The 27,756-nt window shown below is 35.2% G+C and overlaps 4 protein-coding genes across 4 annotated transcripts; 3 read left to right on the forward strand and 1 right to left on the reverse strand.

The window, feature by feature from the left end:
- The first annotated feature begins 723 nt into the window (after positions 1-723).
- pgm3 (phosphoglucomutase 3) lies at positions 724-7,392 on the forward strand. Its single transcript, XM_079403449.1, has 13 exons — positions 724-776; positions 1,271-1,477; positions 1,587-1,771; positions 2,602-2,669; positions 3,049-3,182; positions 3,264-3,459; positions 4,520-4,677; positions 4,766-4,849; positions 4,951-5,049; positions 5,414-5,533; positions 5,648-5,770; positions 5,838-6,011; positions 6,097-7,392. Exons 2-13 carry the CDS (start codon positions 1,271-1,273, stop codon positions 6,184-6,186), a joined length of 1,638 nt encoding a protein of 545 aa, XP_079259575.1. The 5' UTR covers positions 724-776; the 3' UTR covers positions 6,187-7,392.
- A 25-nt stretch (positions 7,393-7,417) lies between these two features.
- Positions 7,418-12,104, reverse strand: LOC306861883 (desmin-like; the record flags this gene model as incomplete). Its single annotated transcript, XM_079404369.1, has 11 exons — positions 7,418-7,505; positions 7,640-7,891; positions 8,426-8,550; positions 9,093-9,203; positions 9,298-9,408; positions 9,496-9,630; positions 9,979-10,074; positions 10,157-10,276; positions 10,373-10,522; positions 10,614-10,782; positions 11,923-12,104. 11 exons carry the CDS (start codon positions 12,102-12,104, stop codon positions 7,418-7,420), a joined length of 1,539 nt encoding a protein of 512 aa, XP_079260495.1.
- A 1,213-nt stretch (positions 12,105-13,317) lies between these two features.
- On the forward strand, positions 13,318-20,064 carry ccnc (cyclin C). The gene is made up of 12 exons (XM_079403383.1): positions 13,318-13,479; positions 13,960-14,066; positions 14,212-14,296; positions 14,426-14,495; positions 14,579-14,630; positions 15,791-15,846; positions 16,459-16,494; positions 16,569-16,660; positions 17,700-17,767; positions 17,871-17,950; positions 18,023-18,141; positions 19,078-20,064. The coding sequence occupies exons 1-12, from the start codon at positions 13,448-13,450 to the stop codon at positions 19,130-19,132; spliced, it is 852 nt and encodes a 283-aa protein (XP_079259509.1). The 5' UTR covers positions 13,318-13,447; the 3' UTR covers positions 19,133-20,064.
- Positions 20,065-21,525: 1,461 nt separating this feature from the next.
- On the forward strand, positions 21,526-27,684 carry LOC306861516 (failed axon connections homolog). The gene is made up of 6 exons (XM_079403813.1): positions 21,526-21,981; positions 24,632-24,767; positions 24,861-25,057; positions 25,249-25,466; positions 26,392-26,508; positions 26,594-27,684. Exons 1-6 carry the CDS (start codon positions 21,722-21,724, stop codon positions 26,878-26,880), a joined length of 1,215 nt encoding a protein of 404 aa, XP_079259939.1. The 5' UTR covers positions 21,526-21,721; the 3' UTR covers positions 26,881-27,684.
- The last annotated feature ends 72 nt before the right edge of the window (positions 27,685-27,756 follow it).

Below are 27,756 nucleotides of genomic sequence, written 5' to 3' on the forward strand. Positions count from 1 at the left end.
GCATCTGACAAGCCATTCCTCAATAGTGAAATGGGAACAGAGTTACAACATCTGCAGCAACATGTTTGCGGAACATGTTTACACAGCTGATAATGAACCGAAAAAACATTTAGGGCTGAAAAAGTATATAAAAAATACTTCAAAACTTTTAACTTCCTCACTAAGTCAGAGAAAATGGTCTTGAAGTTAAAAACATTAAATCAATCAATTAATTAATTAAAATCTGATATAACTGAGTTTGCTGAAATAAAGAATTCATTATAATATGTATATAATTAACAATAATGATTATAACTGTGATTAGAAATCTTATTAAGAAATATGAATATTTATTGTTACTTTTAAATCCTCTAAATATAAATATTTCAGGAATAACAATGAAAATTCTCAGTTAGCACACACTGCAAGCCTTTAATATAATGAGACTTTGATCTGTGGGTTGAGCTAAACTGATCTGATTAAAATATGCATCAAGTTCCTATGCATTTGTCAATTTTATTTAATTTCTGTATTTTCTTAAATGGGTGTGTATAGAGTATTTACAGTGTTAACTTTTAGTTTTAGTTACTTTTTCTTATTTGTAAGTCGCTTTGGATAAAAGCGTCTGCTAAATGACTAAAAGTAAAAGTAAAGTAAGTAAGTTCCTGAAAAAAAAGACAAAAAAAGTAAGTTCCTGAGTACGTCAGGGAAGGGGGCGTGGCGACGTGCGTCACTGTATCACGTAATCCGGGAAGTAGGAAGTGCGGCGCACGCCCTTCAGTCGCAGAAACAGCAGAGTGAGTAGAAACTTCATCAGCTGTGATAATATTAAAATGATTTAAAGGCAAATAACAAAAGCAGCTGTAATTAGTTTGCATATGTCTTGTTTTCGTTTGCAAGTTGTGTGATTAGGAATTTCATTCATTCATTTCAGACTGAATGAAGTTATTATTTGTAATTGTAGTCATTGTAATAATTGAATTATATGATTTTAATATATAATTCTGTTCAAAATCAAAAGTACTTGGAACAGGCAAATTGCAAATTTTTGTTTATCTTGGGATTGATTTATTAATGAATTATTGTTTTGGTTATTGCAATTTTTGATCTGGGTATATGTGCATCATAAATAACATTTATGTCTGTAGTAGTTCAAACTCTGCAATGCATATGCATGAAGCACATGCTTATAATTCTTATATGCAGTGGTTTAATGTGAGTCATAGTGGATGATCATGTTGTGAAGAATATAAATGAATCAAGCTAAGTTGTTTTGTGTTCATTTTCAAAGATGGCTCAGTTTGAGGAAGTATCTCAAAAGTCCAAGCTGCATCCGAAGCCTGAGGGCCTGACGTTGCAGTATGGCACAGCTGGATTCCGCACTCACGCCAAACATCTGGATCACATCATGTTCCGCATGGGGCTTTTGGCAACTTTGAGGTCCAAAAAGACCAAATCCACCATTGGAGTCATGGTGACCGCCTCTCATAACCCAGAAGTAAGAAACGCACCCATCTATGTCCACATTTACTGTCATAACAATAGAATAGTGTTGCGCTTTTCACTTTCCGAGGACGTTCCTGCAATGTTCTCATCATTATTTTCAGGAAGACAATGGGGTGAAGCTTATTGACCCCATGGGGGAGATGGTGACAGCGGTGTGGGAGGGATACGCCACACAACTCGCTAACGCTGAGCAGGACTCTCTTCTCAAAGAACTGAAGGACATTATTGAGAAAGAGGACATCGACATGAGCGAGCCGGCAAGCGTCTACGTCGGCAAAGACACCAGGTAGCCTGGCTTCTGTTTACACAGCGGGAAGGTTAACAAATGTTCAAATTGAAAGCTTAAGTACATAAAGAGAGAAGTTACCAAACCTGTATAGACTTCATAGTGGCTAAGCCAGTAGATCAAGTCAGAAACGGCCGACAGAGGTTTCACTCTGAAAATGTGATTGAATAGCCAGTGTAGTTGATTGTTATCATCATCATCACAATTTATTTTATATACAAATGTCCATAGTAAAAATGCATAGTTATACATATTAACTAAAAAAAGTTGAAGCTGTTGAACCTTTTTTTCATTAAAACTCTAATAAGCCTCACTTTCACCACTGGATTTAAACAAAAATTACACAAATGTATACAAAAACAGTTAAGACAACTTTCATATATAATTCAAAGTTACAGAAGTTTCATACCACTTTAGATACAGATCTATATTTTATATTTGTTCCTGAGCCTCTGAATTAATTTGTAAATTAAATTATGTAGAAAAAGTAAAGCAAAAAGTAAATTTATGTAATTTAAAAAGTACATTTTCAACTAATGTTTTTAAATATCCAACTCTTTCTTGCAAAGCATGATTTATGAGGTACATACAATTTTGTTTTGTAAACAAGAAAAATATGATTTTATTCCAACAATAAAACAAAACCATATATAAAGAACAACAGCCACCAGATTTGAAGGCACATAATTTGATAAATAATATGTTGGTTGTTTTTCATTGATTTACATTCCCTGTTGCACTCATCTGTAGCATGTAAATGGGTTGTATTTAATGTATAAAATGCATAATTTAAATGTAGTGTTGTATTTCTCTGTGTTTGTTTTCTTCAGACCAAGCAGTGCTAGTCTCTCTCAGGCTGTATTGGATGGCGTTTCCAGTTTGGGTGGCAAAGCTCATGGTGTGTGGTTATGGATGGCAAAACTTAATTTATTAACCTTGATTATTTTGCTTAAAAGTTCCTTTAAAGTTGTCTTGCATTTTCATTATTTTTTAGATTACGGTCCGGTTTCATAGACAAGGCTTAGCCTAAACCAGGATTAGGCCATAGTTTAATTATGACATTTAAGTAATTTTGATAAACACGCCTTAGAAAAAAGCATTACTGGTGTGCACCTTAAGACAAAACAAAGGCACTGACATGTTTTAAGATCAGTCAGTGCAAGTTTCTTTCAGTTGAAACAGCTCAGATTTACATTTAAGTTATGACAGTACAAAGGTTGATGAATTGCTCTGTTGATTATATTGTGACAGATATTGGGTGTGTGTTTCTCTTTAAGACTATGGTCTGATCACCACTCCCCAGCTGCATTATATGGTGTGCTGTTGCAACACGCACGGCTGCTACGGCAGTCCCACTGTTGAGGGCTACTACCAAAAACTCTCACAGGCTTTCCTTCAGCTCACACAGAACGTAAGCGAGACATAAAAACAGCAAGCATTAATGATGCTGATTATTTCTAGCATTAATAGCTTCCCTATTTGTATTCCAAAGGTCTCAAACCGCACCGATGATCAGAAGAGGCTTCTGGTGGATGGAGCCAACGGCATCGGCTCTTTGAAGATGAGAGAAATGGAGGCGTTTCTTCGCTCCAAACTACAGGTGGTGCTTTCAAATGACGGCAGTAGCGGGAAACTCAACCACATGTGTGGAGCAGATTACGTCAAAGTCCAGCAGAAAGCACCTCAAGGTGTGTCTGAACTCCTGGAGGGGTGAAAACACATGGTCCTGTGAACGTCTCGTGAGAAAACTGCAACTCTGATCTCAGCAGGGAAAAACCCTTTCGTATGAAGATGGTGTAATATTTGTATTTGTATTAACCAAGATAGTTTCTTTTATGATACAATGATAGAAGCCTTGAAAAGCACTGCACTACTGGTCAAAAGTGTGGAATAATTATCATAAAAAAAAAGGTTTTTGAAAATGATTTAAAAAAAAAATAATTATGCTCACCAAGGCTGTATTTATTTGACCAACAATGCAGTATAAAAATAATATTGTGCAATATTATTACAGTTTAAAATGACTATATATATATATATATATATATATATATATATTCCTGTGATGCAAAACTGAATTTTCAGCATCATTACTCCAGTCTTCAACGTCCCATGATCCTTCAGAAATCATTCTAATATGCTGATTTTGCAATGTTGAAAATGTTTTTGCTTCTTGATATTTTTGTTTTACATTTTTAGGATGCTTTAATGAATAGAATGTTCGAAAGAACAGCATTTATTTGAATTATACGTTTGTAACATTGTTACATTATAAATATCTTTACTCTCACTTTTATCAATTTAGTGTATTTATTTAATAGATATTGATTTTTTTAAATCTTACCTATGCCAAACTTCTGAATGGTAGTGTATCACATTTTCCACAAAATGTTTAAGCTGCAAAAATTGTTTTCAATATATACAAATGATAAGAAATGTTTCTTGAGGAGCAAATCAGTATATTAGAATGATTCTGAAGGATCATGTGACACTGAAGACTGGAGTCATGATGCTTAAAATTCAGCTTTGCATCACAGTATTAGATTTTAGAATATATTAAAACAGAAAACTGCTATTTTAAATTCTAATAATATTTAACAATATTTCAGTCTGTATTTTGATCAAATAAATGCAGCCTTGGTGAGCATATTCTAAAAAAATCATACTTATTCCAAACATTTGACCAGAAGTGCACATCATTCTTTCATACAGAATTATCTGAGAAGTCTCTCACTTTTTTCTCTCCAGGTATGAATATGGGAGTAGGTGAACGCTGCTGCTCGTTTGATGGTGATGCCGATCGCATTGTTTACTATTACACCGACTCTAAAGGCTGCTTCCATCTACTGGACGGAGACAAGATCGCTACTCTCATCAGCACGTACCTCAAAGAGCTGCTCACACAGGTTCTACAAGCTCAAACACGGTCTGAAATGAAAATCAATACATCCAAATATGAATTCAGACATTAATTTTGTCTGTGTGTGTGTTCAGGCAGGGTTGAACCTACAGATTGCTGTTGTTCAGACAGCATATGCTAATGGGAGCTCAACTCGATACTTGGAGGACGTCATGAAGGTGATGGTCTACAAAATATCTCCTTGTACTATTGTATGCTCCTATTCGTGCATAAACTCGGTGTTTATGAGATATTAAGGTGAGCTTTGACGTCTCCACAGGTTGCTGTATGCTGTACGAAAACTGGAGTGAAGCACCTACATCATGCGGCTCAGGAATATGATATTGGAGTGTATTTTGAGGCTAATGGACATGGAACTGTGAGTTCACTGCAAAATAATAGCATTTTATAAATAAGGCAGAAAAAAGCACTTATATGAATATACAATATAAAAGTATACAAGTTGGTTGAGGGGTTTTGAGGGGTATTCATGTGAAACCATCCATTTTAGCATCTTCTTCATGTCTGATGGTCAAATGCCTTTTCATTGTGCAAGTTAGTTCAAATGAGTTTAGCCAATTTTAGTCCATCGGACAACAATTCTGCATGCTTATGTGATTGGCCCATTCAATCAAACTTTTGATCTAACTTTCCAGTTTAGAGACTTCTATGATCTTCTAAATCTATGATTTTTGAGTGTGTTAGTACACTGTAACCAGTGTTTTTTTGCTGGTATGTTGCAGGTTTTGTTTAGCAAAGCAGCACAGAAACAGATTCAGGAGCTGGTGAAAGACTCGAACACAAACGATGAAAGAAAACGAGCGGTGAAACTCCTGGAGAGCACAATCAATCTGATCAACCAGGTATAGACAAACACAAACACCATTAAACTAGATCATCAGATGTCTTATTTAAACTATTCTATTCAATTATTCAAACTATTTTTCAATACTTAACTCCCTTTCTCTCTTCTGCAGACGGTGGGAGACGCAATCTCAGATATGCTAGTGATTGAAGCAGTGTTGGCCATCCGAGGGATGTCTGTGCAAGACTGGGACACAATTTACACAGACCTCCCCAACCGCCAACTTAAAGTCACGGTGTGTGCTTGTATGTGTCTGTGAGGTGTATGAGTTTATGTGTGTATTTAACTGTTGTACTCTGCAGGTGTCAGACCGGCGTGTTATAGATACGACAGATGCAGAAAGGAAAGCCGTGACTCCAGAGGGTCTGCAGGACGCCATCGACTCGCTTGTTAAGAAATACAAAAACGCCCGGTCTTTCGTTAGACCGTCTGGAACTGAAGATGTGGTCAGAGTCTATGCTGAGGCTGACACACAGGTGCACATGATCATTATGCTCATTTTCCCTTATATGTCGCAATATATTTGATTGTAATTGCAACTTTTTCTGTGTTTATGTGCAGGAAAGTGCTGATAGTCTGGCTCATGAGGTCAGTCTGGCTGTGTATCGTCTCGCCGGAGGAGTCGGAGATGAGCCAAAACCTTTACACTAATCAAACATTCATGCAAGCAGTCTGTCTGAACCCATCCAGTGAAATGTATAAATACTGTAAATGTACAGTAAACTAGTATTTGTTGCACAAACAAATGTTTTGGGAGATGACGAATGTTAATAGTTTATTCTTTGCACTGTATGAATGACCAACAGTCTTTATAAAAGGAAGCATTTGATTATGAGGGGATGTTCATCCGTGATCTGTGTGAACCTTTGTTTACACTCATTTCATTAGAGCAAAATTGAGTTTTGCCTTTTTTTCAATTTTACCTACCATTTTGATTATAGAAGAAAATATCTTTCAATAGTTTGGGGTAAGATATTTAAATGCTTTTGAAAGAAGTCTCTTATGCTCACCAAGGCTGCATTTATTTGATAAAAAATACAGTACAAACAGCAATATTGTGAAATATTAGTACAATTTAAATTTGAATTTATTTGAATATGTAATATATTCCTGTGATCAAAGCTGAATTTTCAGCATCATTACTTTTATCATTTTTATATGCTGATTTGCTGCTCAAGAAACGTTTCTGATTATTATCAATGCTGTGTGTGGAAACCATGATCATTCTTTTCTAGGATTCTATGATGAAAAGAAAGTTCAAAATAACAGCATTTACTTGAAATATAAATCAATTTAAATGCATCCTTCCTGAGTAAAAGTATTAATTTCTCTACAAAAAACAAAACAAAAACTAATTACTCCAAACTTTTGAATAGTAGTGTATGTGCTGTCAATATTGGGCAGATCTCTAATAAAAACCTTGTACTAAATAAAATAGAGACTGGGTGAATTAGAACTCATGTAAAGCATACTGTATTGTACGTAGCATTAAGCGATTTTATACCAATGTATTTTTGCTATAAATTTACTACATGGGTACTTAGAAAATCTGATATTTCCTGTATTTTTTTTTTTTTTTTTTGCTATATGAAAGCATTGCTTCTTTGAGTATGCCATACATGCACTTCAGACAGAAAAACTGCACTAAAACAATGTCAGGCACTGCTGCTATGCAATCAAACTTTATTTGACTTGAATCGACACATGGTTAAACGCTTAATACACACAGTTACAGTAGTTTAGTCAAAGCACAAAGTCGGTAGCAATACTTTTTGTGACGTTTGGTTTGTCACAGGTTTTGATAATGGAATGTGAGATCTGAGCAACAACAGCTCTGAATAAACTTTGATATGGAGGTTTGGAGTGAGATCTCAAAACTAATTCAATCGCTCTCTTCTGCGGCACCAGAGATAGTGATGGTACGTTCTTGTGTGTCGCTTTGAAACGTGTCCTCATCTGTCTTAACTGTTCTGCAACCAAACAGAAATGGGCATTAGCTTCTACAACACCATTAAGAAACATTTACATGCATGACTTTTGATATAATAACTTGAAAAAGTATTGTTTTGTTTTGTAATATTGTGTTGGAGCGGTGTACTTGTACCTAATGAGGACGGTCTTCCTCTCCGTCATCTCCACAGCCTGCTCGTGAGTGAACTCCTCCACAGACTCGTGATGGTTGTGGTCGACTGTTGTGCTGCTGGAAAGCATCTTCTCAGAGGCGGCTGAGCTCAGCGCTCCACTGTGGGTTGCTGCCGCCCCGAAAACTCTGCTGACCGTTCCAGCGCTCACGCTCATGAGAGACAGACCGCTCACCATACTGGACAAGCGACTGTCTTCTCCCTCTATCAGCTTCCTGCAAAACCACAGGCAAATCAAACTTAGACATGGGTATAGTTGCCAAGAATTTTGAACTATGTGTATATGGAAAAGTGTTTATGGAAGCCCATTTGTACCATGGGATAAAAAAGGTAATTGAGACTTTTTATTTCACAATTCAAACTTTTTCCCACAATTTTGAGAAAAAAGTCTGAATTGTGGGAAATGAACTTGCAGTTTTGAGGGAAAATGTCAGAAACTTGCAATTGCGGGAGAAAAGTTGGCATTGCTGTGAAGAACCTTTTTAAGCACCTTTATTTTTAAGAGTGTTTATTTTTAATTCCATGGTGGGAATAAACAGAATTGTGAGATATAAACTCAGAATTTTGAGGGGGGGAAACGTCAGCATTGCCAAATGTAAACTCAAGAATTGTGGAATTGAGAGTTTTATCTCGGAATTCTGAGGTTATTTCTCATAATTCTGAGTATACAGCTTTAAAAAAGTCTAAATTGCGAGATATTATGTATTGCTTGTTCAAGGTGATGTGGTGTGATGGCATCCCCGCAGTACCTGTATGTGGTGATTTCAATCTCCAGCGACATCTTAACATTGAGCAGATCCTGATATTCTCTCAGCAGAAGTGCAATCTTCCCCTTAATAGACTTCAGTTCTTCCTTTAGCGTCTCGATACGGATCTATGACACATGATTTAGTGAGATCTTCAAAATCTACAGTTTATAAATTTGATTGGCTGCATTCAAAATCACCTATTAAATAGTAAGTGAAAAAAAAGTATTTCTGAATTTACAACATTTAGCTGGTTGACCTACAATGTCCATCAATATTCTGATGTGCACATGGACACTTTAGAATAGAATAGAATATACTTTATTGTCCCATTTCTGGGAAATTCATCTCGGACTTCATGACCTGGCCAGTACACAATACAACTCACATAACACAGTACAAACAATCAATAATTTACGCATAAACAAATATATTAAAAAGCTATAGTTACTATCCATCCAGTATGTATCCATTATTTACTATCCATTAGTCTACAGAAGAGGATTTGTGAATAATGTAGCAACAAAACTATGCCGGTAGGTCCAGATTACATGTGTTTTTTAACAGTTGTCAAGTAAATACTTTTCAAAAGAAGTACATACTTAGTATGTGATTTTGGACGCAGCCAATGTGACATGCTCTCGCTACATTGAAAGGGGCGTGGCTTTACCTGTAGCTCCTCCTCCTCTTTCTTGTATCTCTCCTGTGCTTCCTTCATCTGGAGCAGCAGTGCTTCATTCCTGTTTTTAAGAGCGTCCAGTTCTCGCTGTTTATTCTGAATCTGAAAACACATAAGCATTATGTTTATAAGGCAGTACAGTTTGGTGCTTTAGTTATATGAGGCACAGGACAGGAAAACTGTCCATTTCCCACACCTCTCTCTTGTAAGCTGTGATTTCCTCTCTGACGCTCCTCACTGTTTCCACGTGCCGTGATGTTGCTTTGTTTAGATCTTGAAACTTCGATTTATACCAAGCGTCCATCTCCTAGTGAACACCGATCAGGAAAAACATGAGCATATGTGAGCAAAGCAGCTTAGTATATTTGTTTTATTTTTGTCCCGTCCTGATTACCTGCAGGTTTTGGGCGGCAATACTATCATATTGAGCCTGGATCTGTTTCAGGGCGGACGCCAGATCAGGCAAAGAGAAGGCCACATCTACTTTAGCCACAGATCCATAAATCTGAGCCATCAGCTCCTCGATTTCCTGACATACAGAAAATGTAGAGAAATCAAATACCCAGTGATTGACAGTAAAATCACATAGCAATTCAACAATATTCTCTATTTTTTTAACATTGATTATATTACTAGCACATTTAACAACTAAATTTTACAGTTGGCACACTGTAAAAAAGCTTTACTGCTTCAAGTTTTTAAGAAAAATAAATTAAACTAAAGTTATATTAAACAGACTTAAAAAGTAGTTAAATCTTATATAATTTTTTGTGATACATATGTTGCCATGACATATAATTTTTCATTATATTATATTATATATTTATAATAATTTGATGATATTTATAATATTAAATAATATCATATTGAAATGCACCTTTTTGTGAATCCTCTGCATGAACTCAAGCTCCACTTCCAGGTTTTCCAGTCGTTTTTCCAAGGCAATTCGGGCGGATGTGGCTGCATCCACATCCTAGTAGACAGAGGGAGTTTGAGCCCCAACCATTGTGTAAAACCAAGTGATGTTACACTTTCTGTGTTAAGTTGGACCTTACCGGTCTGAAGGCTTCGATTTCAAGCTCTGCCTTTTTCCTGGCCTCCACAGCCTCCTCGTATTTCACCTTCAGCATTTCCAGCTGACCTGCCATGGCATCCTTTGCTGCTACCGCCAGATCCTACAAAAGCAAAGGCAGAAATGAGCAAGTAATGATCAGGTTATGGTCTAAATGTGTAAGCGAGTTAGTCATAATGGCCCTGTGGTCATCCCTCACCCGCTGGACTTTCATCTGGTCAGCAATCCTCCTCAGCTCCCTCAGCTGGTCCTCATAGAGCAGTCGCAGACCGGACGGCTTTACATGGTGTCCCTTGATGCCATCAATTTCTGCCTCCAGCAGCTTGTTGCTCTGCTCCAGAGAGCGCACCTGTAACAAGCACACTCACACTCACAGGCTGGTCATCAAAGTAAGAAAGCAAAAGGAGAAGATGGAGAAGCGTGCTTCAGAAGTGTCTTACCTTCTCGATGTATACAGCCAGGCGGTCATTGAGGGTGACCATCTCCTTTCTCTCGCTGGTGCGTGTGCTGAGGAAAGCCTGGTTCTCAGCGGCTGCAGCGTCCAGATCCACTGCGCCTCCAGCAACCCCCAAACCCATGCCCAGACACAGCGTTCCCATACTCACACTGCTGTACAAGGACACAAAACATATATTTACAAGGCTTATTGTAAAAAAAAAATTCATATTAATAATAGAAAGCAATACAAAATACAAGATATTTGACTAAATTAATTATTAAATCTAAAATTATTATTATTATTATATTTTAGCCAGTGTTATTGTAGTATCATTGATATACTATTTTGATAATATTTTGAATTAGATCATTTGATAATTATTTTATTTTTACATTTCCAGCTTTGTCTGTTTAGTCAAAGTTTTAGTTATTATGTGTTTGTCATTTTTAGTACTTACAAAAAAGTCTATAAGCTTTAATTTTTAGTGTTAGTTTATTTAGTTTTAGTTATTTTACTACTTCAATGTAAACTAAACAAACATGAGAATCGTTACCCAGGTAGCTAGCTAAAATAAAATCAATTTATTATTTTTTATTTAAATTAATTTTGATGTTATTTAAAGTAATGAATATGTTTTTTAATATTTTTAATTTTAGTTTATGATAATAACCAATATATATATATATTATATTATTATAGCATAGTATATTGATGTTTTAGTATCATTGATATGCTTATGACTGGTTTGGTGGTCCAGGGTCATATATATGCATAAGGGTCCATTTTTCAAAATTGATATTTATAGTTATATTATATTATATTCATAGCCTAATCTGAAAGCTGAATAAATAAGCTTTCCATTGATTTATGGTTTGTTAGGACAGGACGATATTTGGCCGAGATACAAATAGGTTATGTGAAAATCTGGAATCTAAAGGGTACAAAAAAATATTGAGAAAAACATAAAACATACCCGTGCTAGTTTGTGGTCCAGGGTCACATATGATATAGGCTACTTATATATTGATATGCTATAGTTTTTGTTAATATTTTGAATTAGATTTTATTTCTACATTTTCTGTCTTCATTTTAATTTTAGTAAAAAAATTTAAACTGTTGCGGTTTTTTGTCATTTTTATTACTTTTTTTTAAATGTCCACATTTTTTTTTTATTAAGTTTTAGTTTTTAGCTTTAGGCTAGTTATCTTTACTTAGACCTAAAGTAAGCAAAAATTAGAAATGTTATAGCTGAAATAAAATAAGTGATGATAGCCTATATATATTATAGGCTACTTTATTATGAGGCTTACCTGGTCATGCGTGATTTGCGGGATCCGGAGAGCCCCCTGCGGGTGTAGCTGGCGGAGCGGTGGCGCACAGCTCCTCGGGTGGGTGAAGGGCTGGAGACCCGCACCTGAAGCGTGGAAGAGGAGGTCAGGCCACCCTCGAAGTGACGGCGGTAAGAAGACATCCTCTCTGGGCTGTGACTCATGGTGAAGCTGGTGGTTCCTCTACAGAAGCGTTGTGTCCCGTTCACTGAAGACGGGGCTTTATACCTGCTGTCCTGTCCGGAGGAGGAATGTCAAACCTCAGTCTGACACAGAGTCAGATATCTGACGGGCCACCGCGAAGAGATGCACCAAACTAAAAATAGACGAGTGAGCTTTCCTGATGAAGATGGCAAGCCTGAGAGCCTCATTAATGAAGTTCTCTGCGCTAAAACTGTCTAAAAACTTGGAGGCTGAAAGTAGCCTACCGTATTAAAGAAGGCCATGCTGGTATAAATAATTATAGCCTAATCAATATTGCAAACAAACGCATAAATAAATAGTACTATAATTATGATACAGGCCTGCATATAGCATCTTAACAAAGTGGCATGACATATTATTTGATACATTTAAATAAAAATAATTTACAGTATTTCTTTATAATATGGCTCTTTTTTATTAAATGATATGTAATATTGTATTATATTCTATTTATTACTTAAAATTGATTATGATCTTTCTAATTTTCATATGAACTTGGATTATTTATTCTATTCTATTATAATAGTACAATAATTATGTAATATGAGTTATATTATATTATTTTAAAGTTGATGTTACATTTTCATATAAACTTGTATTATATTATTTACAATACTTTTTATATCATGAGGTATTTTAGTTTTATATAATAAAATATAATAACAACAACAACAGCATACAATTATATTATCTACAATAATTATATAAAATTATTTATTTATATTATATTAGGACAATAATTATGTAATGAGTCCTTTATGTTATATTATTTTATTTAAAGTTGAAGTTCTATAAACTTGGATTATATTATTTACAATACTTTTTATATCATGAGATATATATTATATTATATATATATATATATATATATATATATATATATATATATATATATATATATATATATATATATATATATATATATATATATAGTTTTATATAATAACAGTAATAATAACAACAGTATCTACAATAATTATATAAAATTAGTTTTTATATTATATTATATTATATTATATTATATTATATTATATTATATTATATTATATTATATTATATTATATTATATTATATTATATTATATTATGCCTTTTAATAACAGATGAGCGTAGGAAGAGCGCAGGACTCGGACCGGAACTGATGCGTTAATGTGTTTCCTGCCGGACCGGTTTCATGCGCACATTGAACTTCTACGGAGTGTTTTTTGTGTCGCGCTCCTCGTCTGATTAGATCAGAGTATTGTTTTATCTTAACACAATTTAACATCACATTAAGGGTTATTTTCTACCTCAATCACCTCAAGATGGCAGGGAACTTCTGGCAGAGCTCACATTAGTAAGTAGATACGTGTTTGACGACATAAATGGAGAACATTAAAGCAGTTTCTAGAGGTTTTGCTGTTGCTGCGTAGCTGTAAGAGAAATAAAAACATTACAAGTCTTGGTTTTGCTAGATTAAAGCGAACTATTTACCAAATATCGGCTAATGCAGGGATAAAGAATACATACTATAATAAATGTATTTTATGGTCGGAACAGTATAAATATTTGGAATATTAGCCGGCTAGCTAGTGGTTCTAGACTGAAGAAACCATAGAGAAATTGAATTTAATAATTATGAACATAAATGTGTGTTATTCACGGCATGAGTTCATTTTCATCTTTTTAACTGATTTCAGGATTTTCAATTAGTATAATATTGTGATGTTTATATGAAGTGACACTATAGTAATACACTATAATGCTGCTGTGTTGATTTGTATGTTATTCTTTTATGATTTCTCAATTTGAAGTGTCTGATGTTTGTTCTCATCAGTCTGCAGTGGGTTCTGGACAAACAGGATCTGATGAAGGAGAGACAGAAAGATCTCAAGTTCCTCACAGAGGAGGAATATTGGAAGCTACAGATATTTTTTGCCAATGGTTTGGAGATAAATTGTTTATTAACATGAATATGGGCCTGTTCTGAATTAATGCATTAATGCAAATATTCAAATGTAATTCACCTGCTTTGTATTTTAAGATTGGATTTTTTTAAGGATGTGTTTAATTTTTCATCTTGTGGCAGTGATTCAAGCCTTGGGGGAACACTTGAAACTCAGGCAGCAGGTCATCGCCACGGCAACTGTCTACTTTAAGCGTTTCTATGCCAGGTGAGCGGGTCGTTGCCTTGGTTACAGCCTTCTCTTCCTCTGTAAAAATTTATACTTGTCTTCTAGATTGATGGCCCTTTTCAAGTACACTTGCATAAAAGTAAAAGAATGCTCTTGGCTTGTTTCCAGGTACTCTCTGAAGAGCATAGACCCTGTGCTGATGGCCCCCACATGTGTGTTTCTGGCCTCTAAAGTAGAGGTAAACACAGTCTCAATATGGCAATTTCTGCTGAAAGATGCATAACTTAAAATCTTAATGAAATCAAATTCTGTCCTTAACAGGAATTTGGTGTTGTTTCGAACACACGCCTCATTTCAGCAGCAACGTCTGTGTGTAAGTGATTTATATTTTACAAACTCATGAGACATTACTGCAGAAATGTATTTTTAATATTATGTGCTTATGATATTCAGAGTTTAAAGTAAAGTACAGTGTGGGTCCTAAAAATGTTAATTCACGCTTCCACAAATGAAGGCCTAAAATAACAGCAAAAAGTCTTTAAATCATTAAGTCATGGCAGTAAATGTTGCATGCACTGCAAAAAATAATTATCTTCCATAGTATTTTTGTTTTCCAGTACAAATGTCTAAACATCTCTCAATCAACATTAGTGCTGTCAAATCGATTAATTGCATCCAAAATAAAATTTTGTGTTTACAAAATATGCGTGTATACTGTGTATGTTTGTGTATATATATATATATATATATATATATATATATATATATATGCATATATATATACATATATGCATATATATATATACATATATGCATATATGCATATTTAAGAAATATATGTAATATTTCTATTTCTATATAATTTAAATCATATAAATAAGAGTTTGTGTGTGTATAATATATATATATATATATATATATATATATATATATATATATATATATATATGAGAGAGATAGATAGATATATTTCTTAAATATATACATGTATGTGTGTATATTTCTACATATTTTGTAAACAAGCTTTTATTTTTGGATGCGATTAGTCGTGATTAATCGATTTGACAGCTCTAATTGAGATGAAAATGGAAAAACAGAACAAAATTAAATGAGTTTATGCTTAAAACCAGGAGAAGTATTTGTCAATGGGGAATTAAAACCAGTTTTCCCTTTGAATTAAGTCAATCAAAGATATTTGCTCTGGTTTCAATAATAAACTCAATCAATTTTACTGTAAACATGACTTCTTATCTTCTGTCACTCTTTTTTTGCAGTTTGATCCGAGGGTGCAGTAAAAGTTATTGACCTTAAACCTTAAATTTACCTTTATAAAACCTGCTGAAACCCTGAAAGTATAAATCAGCATTTAATTAAACTTTTAACCATAAAACAACTTCACTTTTTAGACATAATCACCAAATATCTTCTCTATCAGTAAGGTTTGGGAAGCCCAGATCACAAAAAGCGTTGTTTTCCTCATGTGACCATTTCATACGAATATGGAATAAATGCATCTTTTTCTTTTTGCAACAGTGAAAACAAGGTTCTCTTATGCGTTTCCAAAGGAGTTTCCCTTCAGAATGAATCACGTGAGTCAAATGTTTGTGCTTTAATACAGCAGAACACTTATGAGACACTGATCTGGCATGTAGGCGAGTGTGAGTTGTACCAGATGGCCTTGATACTGCCGTCCAAGCTGTTGGTCTCTTACTGAGAAGAGTTTCTGCGGAAAGAATGACTTTGCTCCATATCAGGGTTTTGGAAATCTTGACAGCTACCCTAGAGATCTAGATAATAAGTTCTTGTAACTGTCTGATTCATATGATGGAAACGCTGGCCAAGAGGCTGAGATTGTGTGTGTGTGCGTGTGTGGGGTGACGGTGCAGCTTTCTGTCACGTCTTAAGTGTCACCAAGTTTCAGGAGTGACATTCCTCACACTCACGACACCTTCGTAGGAAAGTCTCATTATGGTGGTAAATGACTGTTGGTTTTGGCAGCTCATGTCTCGGGCTGGTGATAAGTGCGGTATGATTACAAACAGTGTTTGGGTACGCCAGGCCATGGGAATCATCTCAGAGGTCTTGTGGAACGTTTATGGATCATTGTATGGGAAAGATGATAAGTAGTGCACATAATGTGTTAGTTAGCTCATTAGTGTGACGATTTCGCAGTGAACTCATGCTTCTCTCTCTTTGTTTAGATCTTGGAGTGTGAGTTCTACTTACTGGAGCTCATGGTTGGTATTGGTTCTTCTTCTTTAGGATGTTTAGATGTTTTCGGCATGTTTATGGATGTTTGGTTTTGTTTCAGGACTGCTGTTTGATCGTGTACCACCCGTACAGACCGTTACTGCAGTATGTGCAGGACATGGGTCAGGAGGACATGCTGCTGCCGCTGGCTTGGTGAGGAGCGTATGACTTCAGACGGCATGAAAAATGCACAACCACTGTTCATTTTGCGTTATAAGTCGGTTAGAGCCGTCTAAGTGAGCAGTAAAGAAAAAGTTAAAATGTGGACTTTACACTGATAAGTTTGCGTATATGAGACTCTTGCTTCTGAATCTATGCTCTTTGGTCTCTGTCCACCTTGTTTTTAATGTAAGAGCAGGTGCGGCCATTTGTAACATGAATGTGTGAGGCATCCAGTGTCATGTGCTTCCAGCAGTGTTATTTTAGTATTCATTAGGGACTGCTGTATTTTTGGTTAATGTGTTAAATTAGCTTTTTTTTTTTTTTTTTTTTTTTTTTTTTTTTTACAATTTAATTTTAGTAATTTGTGGGGGAATTTTATTGTGTACTATTGTAATTTTTATTAGATTTTGTTTCCTTTTAAATATTATTATTTGTTTTTGTTTCCCCCCAGTTTTAGTTCACAAAAACAGTCTGTTATGTTGCTTGATATTTCTTATAATATTATTTTAATTTACTATCTTAATTATAAACACATTGGTTTGTAGCACAAATAGTTTTACCATTTATTATTATTAATAGATGTTATTATAGTTGATATAGTAATAGAAATAGTTGTGGAAATAAAACTGGAATAATTTTTTTATTACAGCTAGTTGCCAAGGCAGCATTTCTCATTTTAATTTAGTTTTAACTTGATGTATTAAAATAACTAAAACTGAATAAAAATTAATAAAAACTATAGACATATAAACAAACATAAATGACCGAAAATGACAAATGCTCAACAAAGTTACTAAAACGTTTACATGAAAACTGCAAATCTTAAAAAATAAAAGTGATTTAAAATATTAATAAAGACTATAATTCATCTCAATGATACTAAAATAACACTGGTTTACAGCACTTTCTTTTTCTTCTAGTTATTTACCTATAGCAGCTAATGAATCAGAAGTCTTGCACATTTACAGAAAATAGCTTACTTCCATGTAAGCTGAATAAGTGAACATGTATGTCCTGTGAATGTGTGCAGGAGGATAGTGAACGACACCTACAGGACAGACCTGTGTCTGCTTTATCCTCCATTCATGATTGCACTGGGTAAGAACAAACTTCCTACACTCAGCAAATTTTAGATCTGAACAACTTGACACGTCACATACCAGAGGGCAGAGTTACAGATTCTGTCTCCTTCCTCCTCCAGCCTGCCTGCATGTGGCGTGTGTGGTGCAGCAGAAAGATGCCAGGCAGTGGTTCGCCGAGCTGTCTGTTGACATGGACAAGGTAAGACACGTTCAGCTGTAAAATAAATGAATAAGTGCTGTGTACATGAACATTGAAGCTTTTCTGGCACAGATCCTGGAGATCATCAGGGTGATTCTGAAACTCTATGACCAGTGGAAGAACTTTGATGATAGGAAGGAAATGGCTACTGTGCTCAACAAGGTGCCCAAACCCAAACCCCCTCCTAACAGGTAAGACAGACTGTGGACCTCAGTTATCAAAATCACACAACACTATATTTATTTATATGGAAACAGCCTGGGGTGCTTATTTATTTCACCACTGCAAAGAGAAACAATGAAAAGAAGCTAATCGTATTACTCTTTATTTAAATAAGCTCATTCGGTCCATATCAATGCATAAGGTCTTTGCAAATGTCCTGGATTAAAGTACAATTATAGGATTTTAATAATGTCTTAAAGAGTTAATGCCAAAGATTTCACACTTTTCGTACGTGGTTATGAAGCCCAATTATATTTTAGTGTTATTTATAAACTTTTATAGTATTTATTAATATTTTGTTTTCATGTTTGTTATTTTAATTTTAGTTTACATTTTATTTTTATTTATTTTTTACAGTGTCTATATAGCTTTAAATTGAAGTTAGTTGCCAAGGCAACATTTTCAATTTAAAGTTTTTAAAATGTAAGTTTTTCGTCCAATATTTATTTATTTTTATTTTATTTTAGCTGTATTTCAATGACCAAAAACGTTTTTTTGATATTTAGAAAAGTAGAAAAAAGCCCTTTATTAAAGCCTGTTTTATGTTTAAATATCTTTTCTTAGTTTTAGTTTTTTTTTTAAGTACTTTTTTATTTGTAATTATTTTAGTACTCAAATTAAAGTATTTCATCTAATATTTACATTTTATTTTATTTCACATTTATTTCAATTACAGAAAACGTTTCAATAGTTTTAGTTTTTGAAAAGTGGAGAAGACGTTTATTAAAGCATGTTTTATGCATAAAGAATTTTTCATTTTTAGTTTTAGTAATTTTAGTACTTACTCTTATTTCAGTTAGTTTCCAAAGCAGCATTTCTAAATTTAGTTGATATTTGATTTCAGCTACCAATTTTTTTTCTCATCTCACCTCTGCACCTGTATTTTCTTGCTTTTCATACAACAGTGAGACTGACCAGAGCTCAAACGGGAGTCAAAACAGCTCGTACAGTCAGTCCTAGAGCAGCGCCTGCTGGAGGACCTGAGGCGGAGTGATTCGGAGAGGCAAACACAGCACATCCTGGCACATCTGAATGCTGCTTTTCACAAGCACATTGTTTTATGACCGTGGGGAAACGGATTCCTGGCACACACATCCTCTTTCCTCTCCTTTGGGTTTTTCCAGCAATCAGAGCAGATAGAATGATGCCACCTCCTTCCTTCCTTCCTTCTTTCCTTCCACCAATCAGAGCAGCCCGCGTCAGAACTGCTCACCAATAGGAAATCTGCTTTGATGTAGAGTTTATTGCCAAGCTTAAGTCTGTAGTCTTGAATGTTACAGACACACAAACAAAAAAACAAACGCACCTCATTGGGTATCTGGTTGATTAAGAGGGGTGCTGTTTTCCCAGATCTTGTTAGTCGATGGTCCTGGCTTCCTTGAAAAGTCCCATGAAGCTTTCTTTCAGCGGACGCTCTTTGGGAACTAAGAAAACTTGATTGTTTTTTTCTGTCTGAGATCGACGAAAGAGTGTGTGTGTGTTTAATCGCAAATGTATTTGTATGCGTGCCTCTTGTTGACCATATCACAGTTTGTATTCCTCAGGGAAACGGATCAGTCCTCTCTACAAAGTGGCTGTCTGTAAACTGATTGGCCACAGGGCTATGTGACGGCGATCTTTTGAACCCTCGTACTGTGTAATCAAATCCTGATTGGATATTTGACGTGCGTGTGGATGTGAGTTAGAATGCACAAGTGACACAGATAGTTGAGTTGATCACTCAAAATGCATTGTAAATATGCTTTCCATATATAGCCCTTGACTCTGTTTTGATCATTTTTCTCTTATTATAAATTTACTGTATGATTATGCTTTATGTGTACTTGCCATAACCCAAATGCTATGTTTTGCTTTTCATTCTGTTATGTTGAATTGATGTCACACTGAAGCATCCATCACGTTTAATGGACAATCCAATATCTTGAGAGTTTGGAAATGTATTGAATAATTGAGATCCACATCTTGGGTGTGGTTATCAAGGCCCTCACTCCCCATCATCTGCATCTCCACTGACGTCAATAGTTTGAGGGACATGTAATTAATTGGGAAAGGACCTCAAAAGATTTTTATAGTACTTACATGTTGGGCTGTGTTTTGAATGGCATTTTTGTTTTTGGCTTTGTCTCTCACTGTGGTTCTTTGTTTAGCTGTGCTTCAGGAGTGTGGCCTCATCTTTATTGAGGGAACTTGCATAAATGTGGCCCCTCTCTGTCATGCAGTGTATGTATTATTTGCCTGTAAATATATTTGATGGTGTGAGAGTTGTGGAGGGTGAGAGGGCTTGGAATGTTCTTATTTGTTTGTCTATAACGGAGCTAAGAAGCCTTATTGAATAAAGCTGCTGTTAAAAAACAAATTGGCCGTTTTTTTTTGGCTTGAAAAGGGTCCGGTGTTAAAATCATATAAAACAAATTAGTAGAAAATTTCAAATGGCACATAAATTATAAAGAATATATTTGATTATTAGACTTTATATTAAGATATATTTATAGACTTTATATTATATATATATATATATATACACGCACACATAAATATATATATATATACATATAAAATATATTTTTTTGGTGTTTGGCTTAGTGTTATGTTAGAATCATTATTATACTCGTACCTTTTGTTCTTTAATATTTTTAATTGTTTTTAGCTTTATTTTTTGTTTTTCATTTAAACGTTAAGTTTTGAAATTTTGTTGTATGCATTTGTCATTTTTATTTAATTTCTTTATTTTTAAAATGTGTATAGGTAGTATTTATAAAGTTTTATAAATCTGTTTTGAAATCTGAAACTTATTTCAGCTAGTTGCCAGTTCAACATTTCTCAGTTTAATTGTTTAATTTGATGTAAATTGGTAAACTTCTTTTCTCTTTAAAATGTCCAAATGTTCTTGAATTAACTTACTAAAATAACTAATAAAAATGTATGAAAAAACTATTTAGATGTATTTTATATATATATATATATATCTATATATATATATATAAATAATAATAATAGTAATAATAATTACATAGACAAAATTAATAAAACTTTAAAGTGAAAATTAAAACAAAAATATATAAAAAAATAAAACTGAATTCAATTTTTTTATGAAAACTACAATAATATCTAAATGATATTAAAATAACATTGATGTAAATAGAACATAGTAATCATTTGTTCATGGTGTTAGTTGCAAAGCTATCCACTATTTTTTTGAGCAAAAGAATGAAGCATTTACAAATTACTGAAACATTTCATAGTATGAGCTATTATGAAATTGTTGTTACCAAGCTGTTATGACAGCAGTGGGTCTGACCAATGAGAGAGGAGAATGTGCGCGCTCGCCCCGCCCCCCGCAGCATCAGCTGCCCAGACCCATGGTGACGTGCCGCGCTCAGCTGTGCGGTAAACAGCGGCGCGAGCGTCTGCGGATTGATGCCGACCCCAGCGCGCGTCAGGAGGAGACATGTATCCTCAGACCCTTTGACCTCCACCTCCACCCCGCGGCACTGATGAAGCCTCCTCTGCCGGAGCCACAGCGGGCCGAAGGGCGGATAGAGGAGAGAGATGTACTGGCGCGTCGGCTTCGCCTGGAGCCGCTCCTGCGCGCTTGAGCTGGGCCGGAACAAGAGCTTCTCGCTCGACTTGAGCGGCTCCGAGGAGCATCTGTCGCTGTATGGGTACATCATCGCCTACCCGCTGCAGGAGTACGGAAGGATCATGTCTGCGTTAGGATTTGACTCCTGGTGGAGAAAAACGCTCTACATCACCGGGGGCGCGCTGCTCGCCGCCGCTGCCTATTTACTACACGAGCTGCTTGTCATTAGGTATCTATCTATCTATCTATCTATCTATCTATCTATCTATCTATCTATCTATCTATCTATCTATGCAGTGCTATTATTATTATTGCCATCCATGCAGCCTTTATATTTTAGCATTTTATATATAAGACAGACAGTAGTAGTAATAATAATACTAATAATAATAATTATTATTATTGCTGTCTATGCAGGTATTATATTCTTGTATATATAATTAATAGTTAATATAAATATTAATTAATTTTATTAGAGGTGGTGTAGTTATTGTAAGTATATTTTTAAATAAAGCACGGCATAGGTAGGAATAATAATAGGTGGCAGTAGTTGTAGTAGTAATATTTGGCATCTATGCAGTGCTTATATGTATAATACATATCGCTACAAGCGCTACATAGATAGATAGTAGTAGTGCTTGAATAAAAACATTGAATAAAAACATTTTTATATTTCGATAGATTATTAAATATATATAAAAGCACAAGCATTGCTTATATATAGTAACAATAATAATAATGATAATATTAATACTATAAATGCAATGCTTGTGCTTTTATATATATTTAATTATGGAAATATATTATAAAATATTTTTTTGCAGTGTTTTAGATTTAATGTAATGTGTAATACTTATTATAATAACAATTCTCCTTTGGGTGGAGTGAGAGGGGCATGAACAGGGAAATATGACCTAAATTAGTATCCTGGACAATCATGTCAACACAATGCAATGCAGTCCATTCATTATCCTCCATTGATGAATGAATACCTGCTAACTGAATGAATTTAGAGCAGGATGCTATTTATTACCTCGTCTAAAGCCTGCTTGTTGACATGTTGATGTGTGCTATGTCAAGGGCACGGTTGCTGGAGCGTTTCTGTGTGTAGGCCTTGAGGATAATGTCTCCTTGTGTTATTGTGATGTGACAGAATGACCTTTGTCGACCCCTCGTGAGACAGTGTAAATAGTGACCCGTCAATATAGTGATCAGAGCCAGTTGGGTTTAATTCTGTGCTTTTGTTTCGTCTCTGACCTTTGCAGAAATGGCAGTGCTGTTAGTCCTCAGCAAAACATCTCAGGTTACACGGGGCCCTGGGAAAGGCTGATGGACTTGCTGTTATTCAACATCATTCACATGAGCTATTGATTCAGACATGCATTACACAAATACAATTGCATATTATTAATTGACTTCAGATCAGACACATTATCATAAGTATAAAACTAAAGAGAAAGCGAATGACTATGCTGCTTTTAATGAATTTCAGCACCAGGGAAGTGGACAGCGACTAAATCCTGCTGATAGAGAACACTAAAGACTGAACTCTCAAGTTGACCTAAAAAAAATTCTGGAATATTTCTGGTGAATTTTGAAACAAAATTGATAATTTTAGGATTTTATTTATTTTAACTTGGTTTAAGAATGAAAAAAAATCCCTTAGACATTGACCAGAATATCATAGCAATCAAAAAAAGTTTTTATTGCCTAATGTAATTCAGTTTCTTTAATATTATTTCTTCCTTAAGCAATAAAAATAGAGTTTCCATATTGGATGCTGCTGTATTTGGTCATCTTTGGTCATTTTGAAATCAATCAGATATCAGAAATGACAAAATAATGCGGCAGTTGATCAGCAGTGATGTAGAAAACACGTTTATAAACAACATTAAAAAAAAAAAAAATCTGTTGTATAATGAAATGTAATATAATTTTTCCCATAGGCAATAAAAAGTCTATTTGTAAGGTTTACTCTCTGATGGAGAAAGACATGCGCACATTCCTTGGTTTGTTTTGAAAGTCTGAGGCACAGTTTGTGAGCTTTATCGACAGGATTTGCTGAATTTTAGTCATTTTTCATATATAATGTAGATCATTCTAGAATCTTGAGAGTTCAGAGCTTTTGAAACAGGTTACAAAATAATGCAGCAGTTGATCAGCAGTGATGTAGAAAACGCATTTATAAACAACATAAAAAAAAATTATATTATATTATGAAATGTAATAATATAATTCTTCCCTTAGGCAATAAAAAGTGTATTTGTAAGTGCTGTTATTTGGTCATCTTGCTTATTTTTAAATGTTTTTGGTGAGTTCTGAAACACAAAATAAATAGTTTTAGAATTTGATCAACTGATTTAAAATGATAAAATATTGAAAAAAAAAATACAAATCCTTGTAGACACTAACTGTAGACCCCTGAGCCATATCTGGAGACCATAATATTATAACAACCAACCAACCAGAAACACATTAAAAACAGCATAAAAATCTTGTCTTAAATAATATAATAATATAAATGATGCTGTATATGGTCACCTTTCTCAGTTTGAAATGTTTCTGACAAAATTGATCATTTTAGAATTTGATGAAGTTGGTTTAAAAATGACGAAATGTCAAAAAATTAGTGACACTTAAGGTGGTAACTGAGCCATATCTACAGAGCAGAATATTAAAGCAACCGAAAACACATTAAAACATATAACATTAAACACAATAACATTTCTAAAGTAATAATGTGAGTTATCCCATAATGGGCCCAAAGCTTTTCACAGATGCTGCTGTATCTTGCTCATTTTTGGAATGTTTCTGGTACATTTTAAAACAAAATTGATCTTTTTAGGATGTAATACACTTCCATATTTGCTGCCCTGCAGGAAGGAACAGGAGTTGGACTCTGAAGACGCCATCATTCTGCATCAGTTTGCCCGGCCCAAAACTGGAGTCCCTAGCCTGTCCCCCTTTTGCCTGAAGATAGAAACGTTCCTGCGGATGGCGGATCTGCCCTACCAGGTTTCTAAATATATAATATATAAATATATGATGATGAAGATATGTTTTGAAAAGAGATGGATGGCTTTTAAACTCAAATTATTTTCTCCTCAGAACTATTTTGATGGGAAGATGTCTCCTCAAGGGAAGATGCCGTGGATCGCGTATAATAAGGAGCAGGTGTGCGGGACAGAGTTCATCATCGACTTCCTGGAGGAGAAGCTCGGCGTGAACCTCAACTCCAGCCTGAGTCCTCAGGAGAAAGCCATCTCGCGTGCCATCATCAAAATGGTGGAGGAACACTTCTACTGGTGAGACTGAGCTGGTTTCTCTTCACGTTGTGGTCTAAATCAACCTCATATTTAACAGCCTTCCTTAGTTAATCATTATATTGTTAAAAGACAGAGATCAGATGCCTTTCGTAAGTGGATTCTAACTTGAACATGACCTACCGAATGACTAAAATGGGTTGAGAATCTAAATGCAATGCGTTTTGCTTTAGGACGATAGCATACTGTCAATGGGTGGACAATGTGGAGGAGACGCAGAAAATGTTAGCCACAAACGGGCCGCTGAGTGACCTGCTGAGGTGGATCTTGAGTCAGGTGACCGGCAGCATCGTGAAGAGAGAGATGTACGGCCACGGGATCGGACGCTTCTCCAAAGACGAGGTTTATTCTCTGATGGAGAAAGACATGCGCACCCTTGCCACATTCCTCGGTATGTTTTGAACGTCTGAGGCACAGTTTGTGAGCTTTACTGACATGATTTGCTGCATTGTAGTCATTTTTCATATATAATATAGGTCATTCTAGATGAATCTCGAGAGTTCAGTGCTTTTGTAAACAGGTTACAAAATAATGCAGCAATGGATCTGTGCTGCCCTCTAGTGTCCAATAAGCAGAAATCCTCCTTTCACATTGCAAAAAATGATTTTCTTTCTCAGTATTTTTTCTTATTCTGCAGCACATTTTATATCAAGATACACTTCACTTGAGAATCAAAATTGCTTAATTAAATATTGTTTCCTGAAATATGTGAGTTTATGCTTAAAACAAGTAGTGGTAATGAAAATAAACTTCATTCTAAGGCAAAACAAGATTCTTTTTCTTTCTCCGTTTTAAGCATAAACTTAATTTGATAAAATTTATACATAATCCTGAAAAAATCCTACTCTTACTACAGGTGAATTTCTATGAAAACGTGTTTCTTTAATGCTATAAAGGATAAGGTAATTGTTACTTTTTGTCTCACAATTCTGACTTTTCTTCTTAGAACTGTGATGATATAAACTTACAAATGCTAGAAAAAAGTATACAATTTCATTTTTTTTATTCCATGGTGAAAAAAAAATGTAAATTCAGAATTCGGAGAAAAAAAGAAATAGGATATAAACTTGCAATTCTGAGAAAAAAGCCAGAATTGTAAGATACAAATTTGCAATTACATGAAAAACAATCACAATTGTCAGATAGAATATCACAATTACCTTTTTTATTTTTTAATCCGTGGTAGAAACAAGCTTCCATAGGTGCCTGATCCATGCCTAGAGACCAGAACATCATAGCAACAAACCAGAAAACACATTAAAAAACATACAAATCATTTTTATATTGTTAGTTTAATAATATATTTTCTCCCACAGGCAATAAAAAGTATCTAATGGGCCCGAAGCTCTCCGCAGTAGATGCTGCTGTATTTGGTCATCTCGCTCAGGCCATGTGGACTCTCCCAGGAACGCGTCCGGAGCAGTTAATCAAAGGTGAGCTCATGAACTCATGTGTTTGTGTATGGGAATACTGTCATATAAAGTTATAAGCGCATTAACTGACGCATCATCGGTGCAGGAGAGTTCATCAACCTGGCCATGTACTGTGAGCGAATCCGCCGCCAATTCTGGCCGGAGTGGTTTGTGGACGTCGACGACCTTTACTACGACGGACTGAGCGAGGAGCCGGATTCTCCTTCCCAGCTTCCAGATTTGGGTCTGTACTCGCACAGCGGCAGCTTCCAGGAGCAGGAAAGCACTCTGTCCCACCACGACACGCCCTCGCCGGACAGCGACGTCACCGGACGCTCTCTGTTCGACTCGGACATGGACACCGAATGCTCGGAAATGGAGCAGTTGAAGTGAAAACCACACCCTCTTGATGATACATCTGCACGGGCCCCGCCCCCTTTGTTCTCCCACAAGCCCTTTAGCAGGGCCGGTCAAATAAAGATGTGGTGACGTGGCAGCGGTTTTCCCAAACTCTGAGCGAGGGATGGCAATAAAGCCAACGGGAAAGGTATTCTGACTCTTTTTAATTAATGAAACAGAGGATTTTATTAAACGAGAGAAGGCCAGGCTATACAGAATCCAGGAAGAAAACAGAATAAAAAAAGAGTGAGGATGGAAAGGAGTGAATGACGCTTCAGCTGATGGTGTGACATCATCACTGCGCTCGAAATCAGCAGAATGACATCATCTCATGTGACCACTCCCCATTCACCGTGTGTGTTTGTAGCTAAACAGCACTTCTTACATTATTATACAGGTAGACAGACAGAAAGAAGGATTTTGGGTTATGACTGAAATGTGTAGATACTTGACTGATTTACACCATCTCATAGTCCATCTAAAATTCATGTCCAGTTTTATTTGGTCAAATCTACAAAGCTAAGGCCGGAATATGCAGAGCGAGAAAGCTGATGGATAGTTATTATGAAAATGTTAGTCCAACGGGGGTTTTTTTCTTCCTCAAACCATTGCAGCATAGCAGAATTCCCAAATTGATGATCTTGCCATTTTATTTTTTATGGCCAATTATGCAATGCATTAATGAATAAGTCACCCACAAATTGAATCATCCTTATATCATTCCTAGTCTATATGACTTACATGTGCATTTTTTTTCAAACAATAAAAGCATACAGTGACCAGATGCTGTCAAGATCTAAAAAAAAGCAGCATAAAAGTGGTTTATATAACTTATGCACTATATTTTAGGTCTTCTGAAATTACATAGCT

The sequence above is a fragment of the Barbus barbus genome (assembly GCF_936440315.1).
Source record: "Barbus barbus genome assembly, chromosome: 42".
NCBI classification, from domain to species: domain Eukaryota; kingdom Metazoa; phylum Chordata; class Actinopteri; order Cypriniformes; family Cyprinidae; genus Barbus; species Barbus barbus.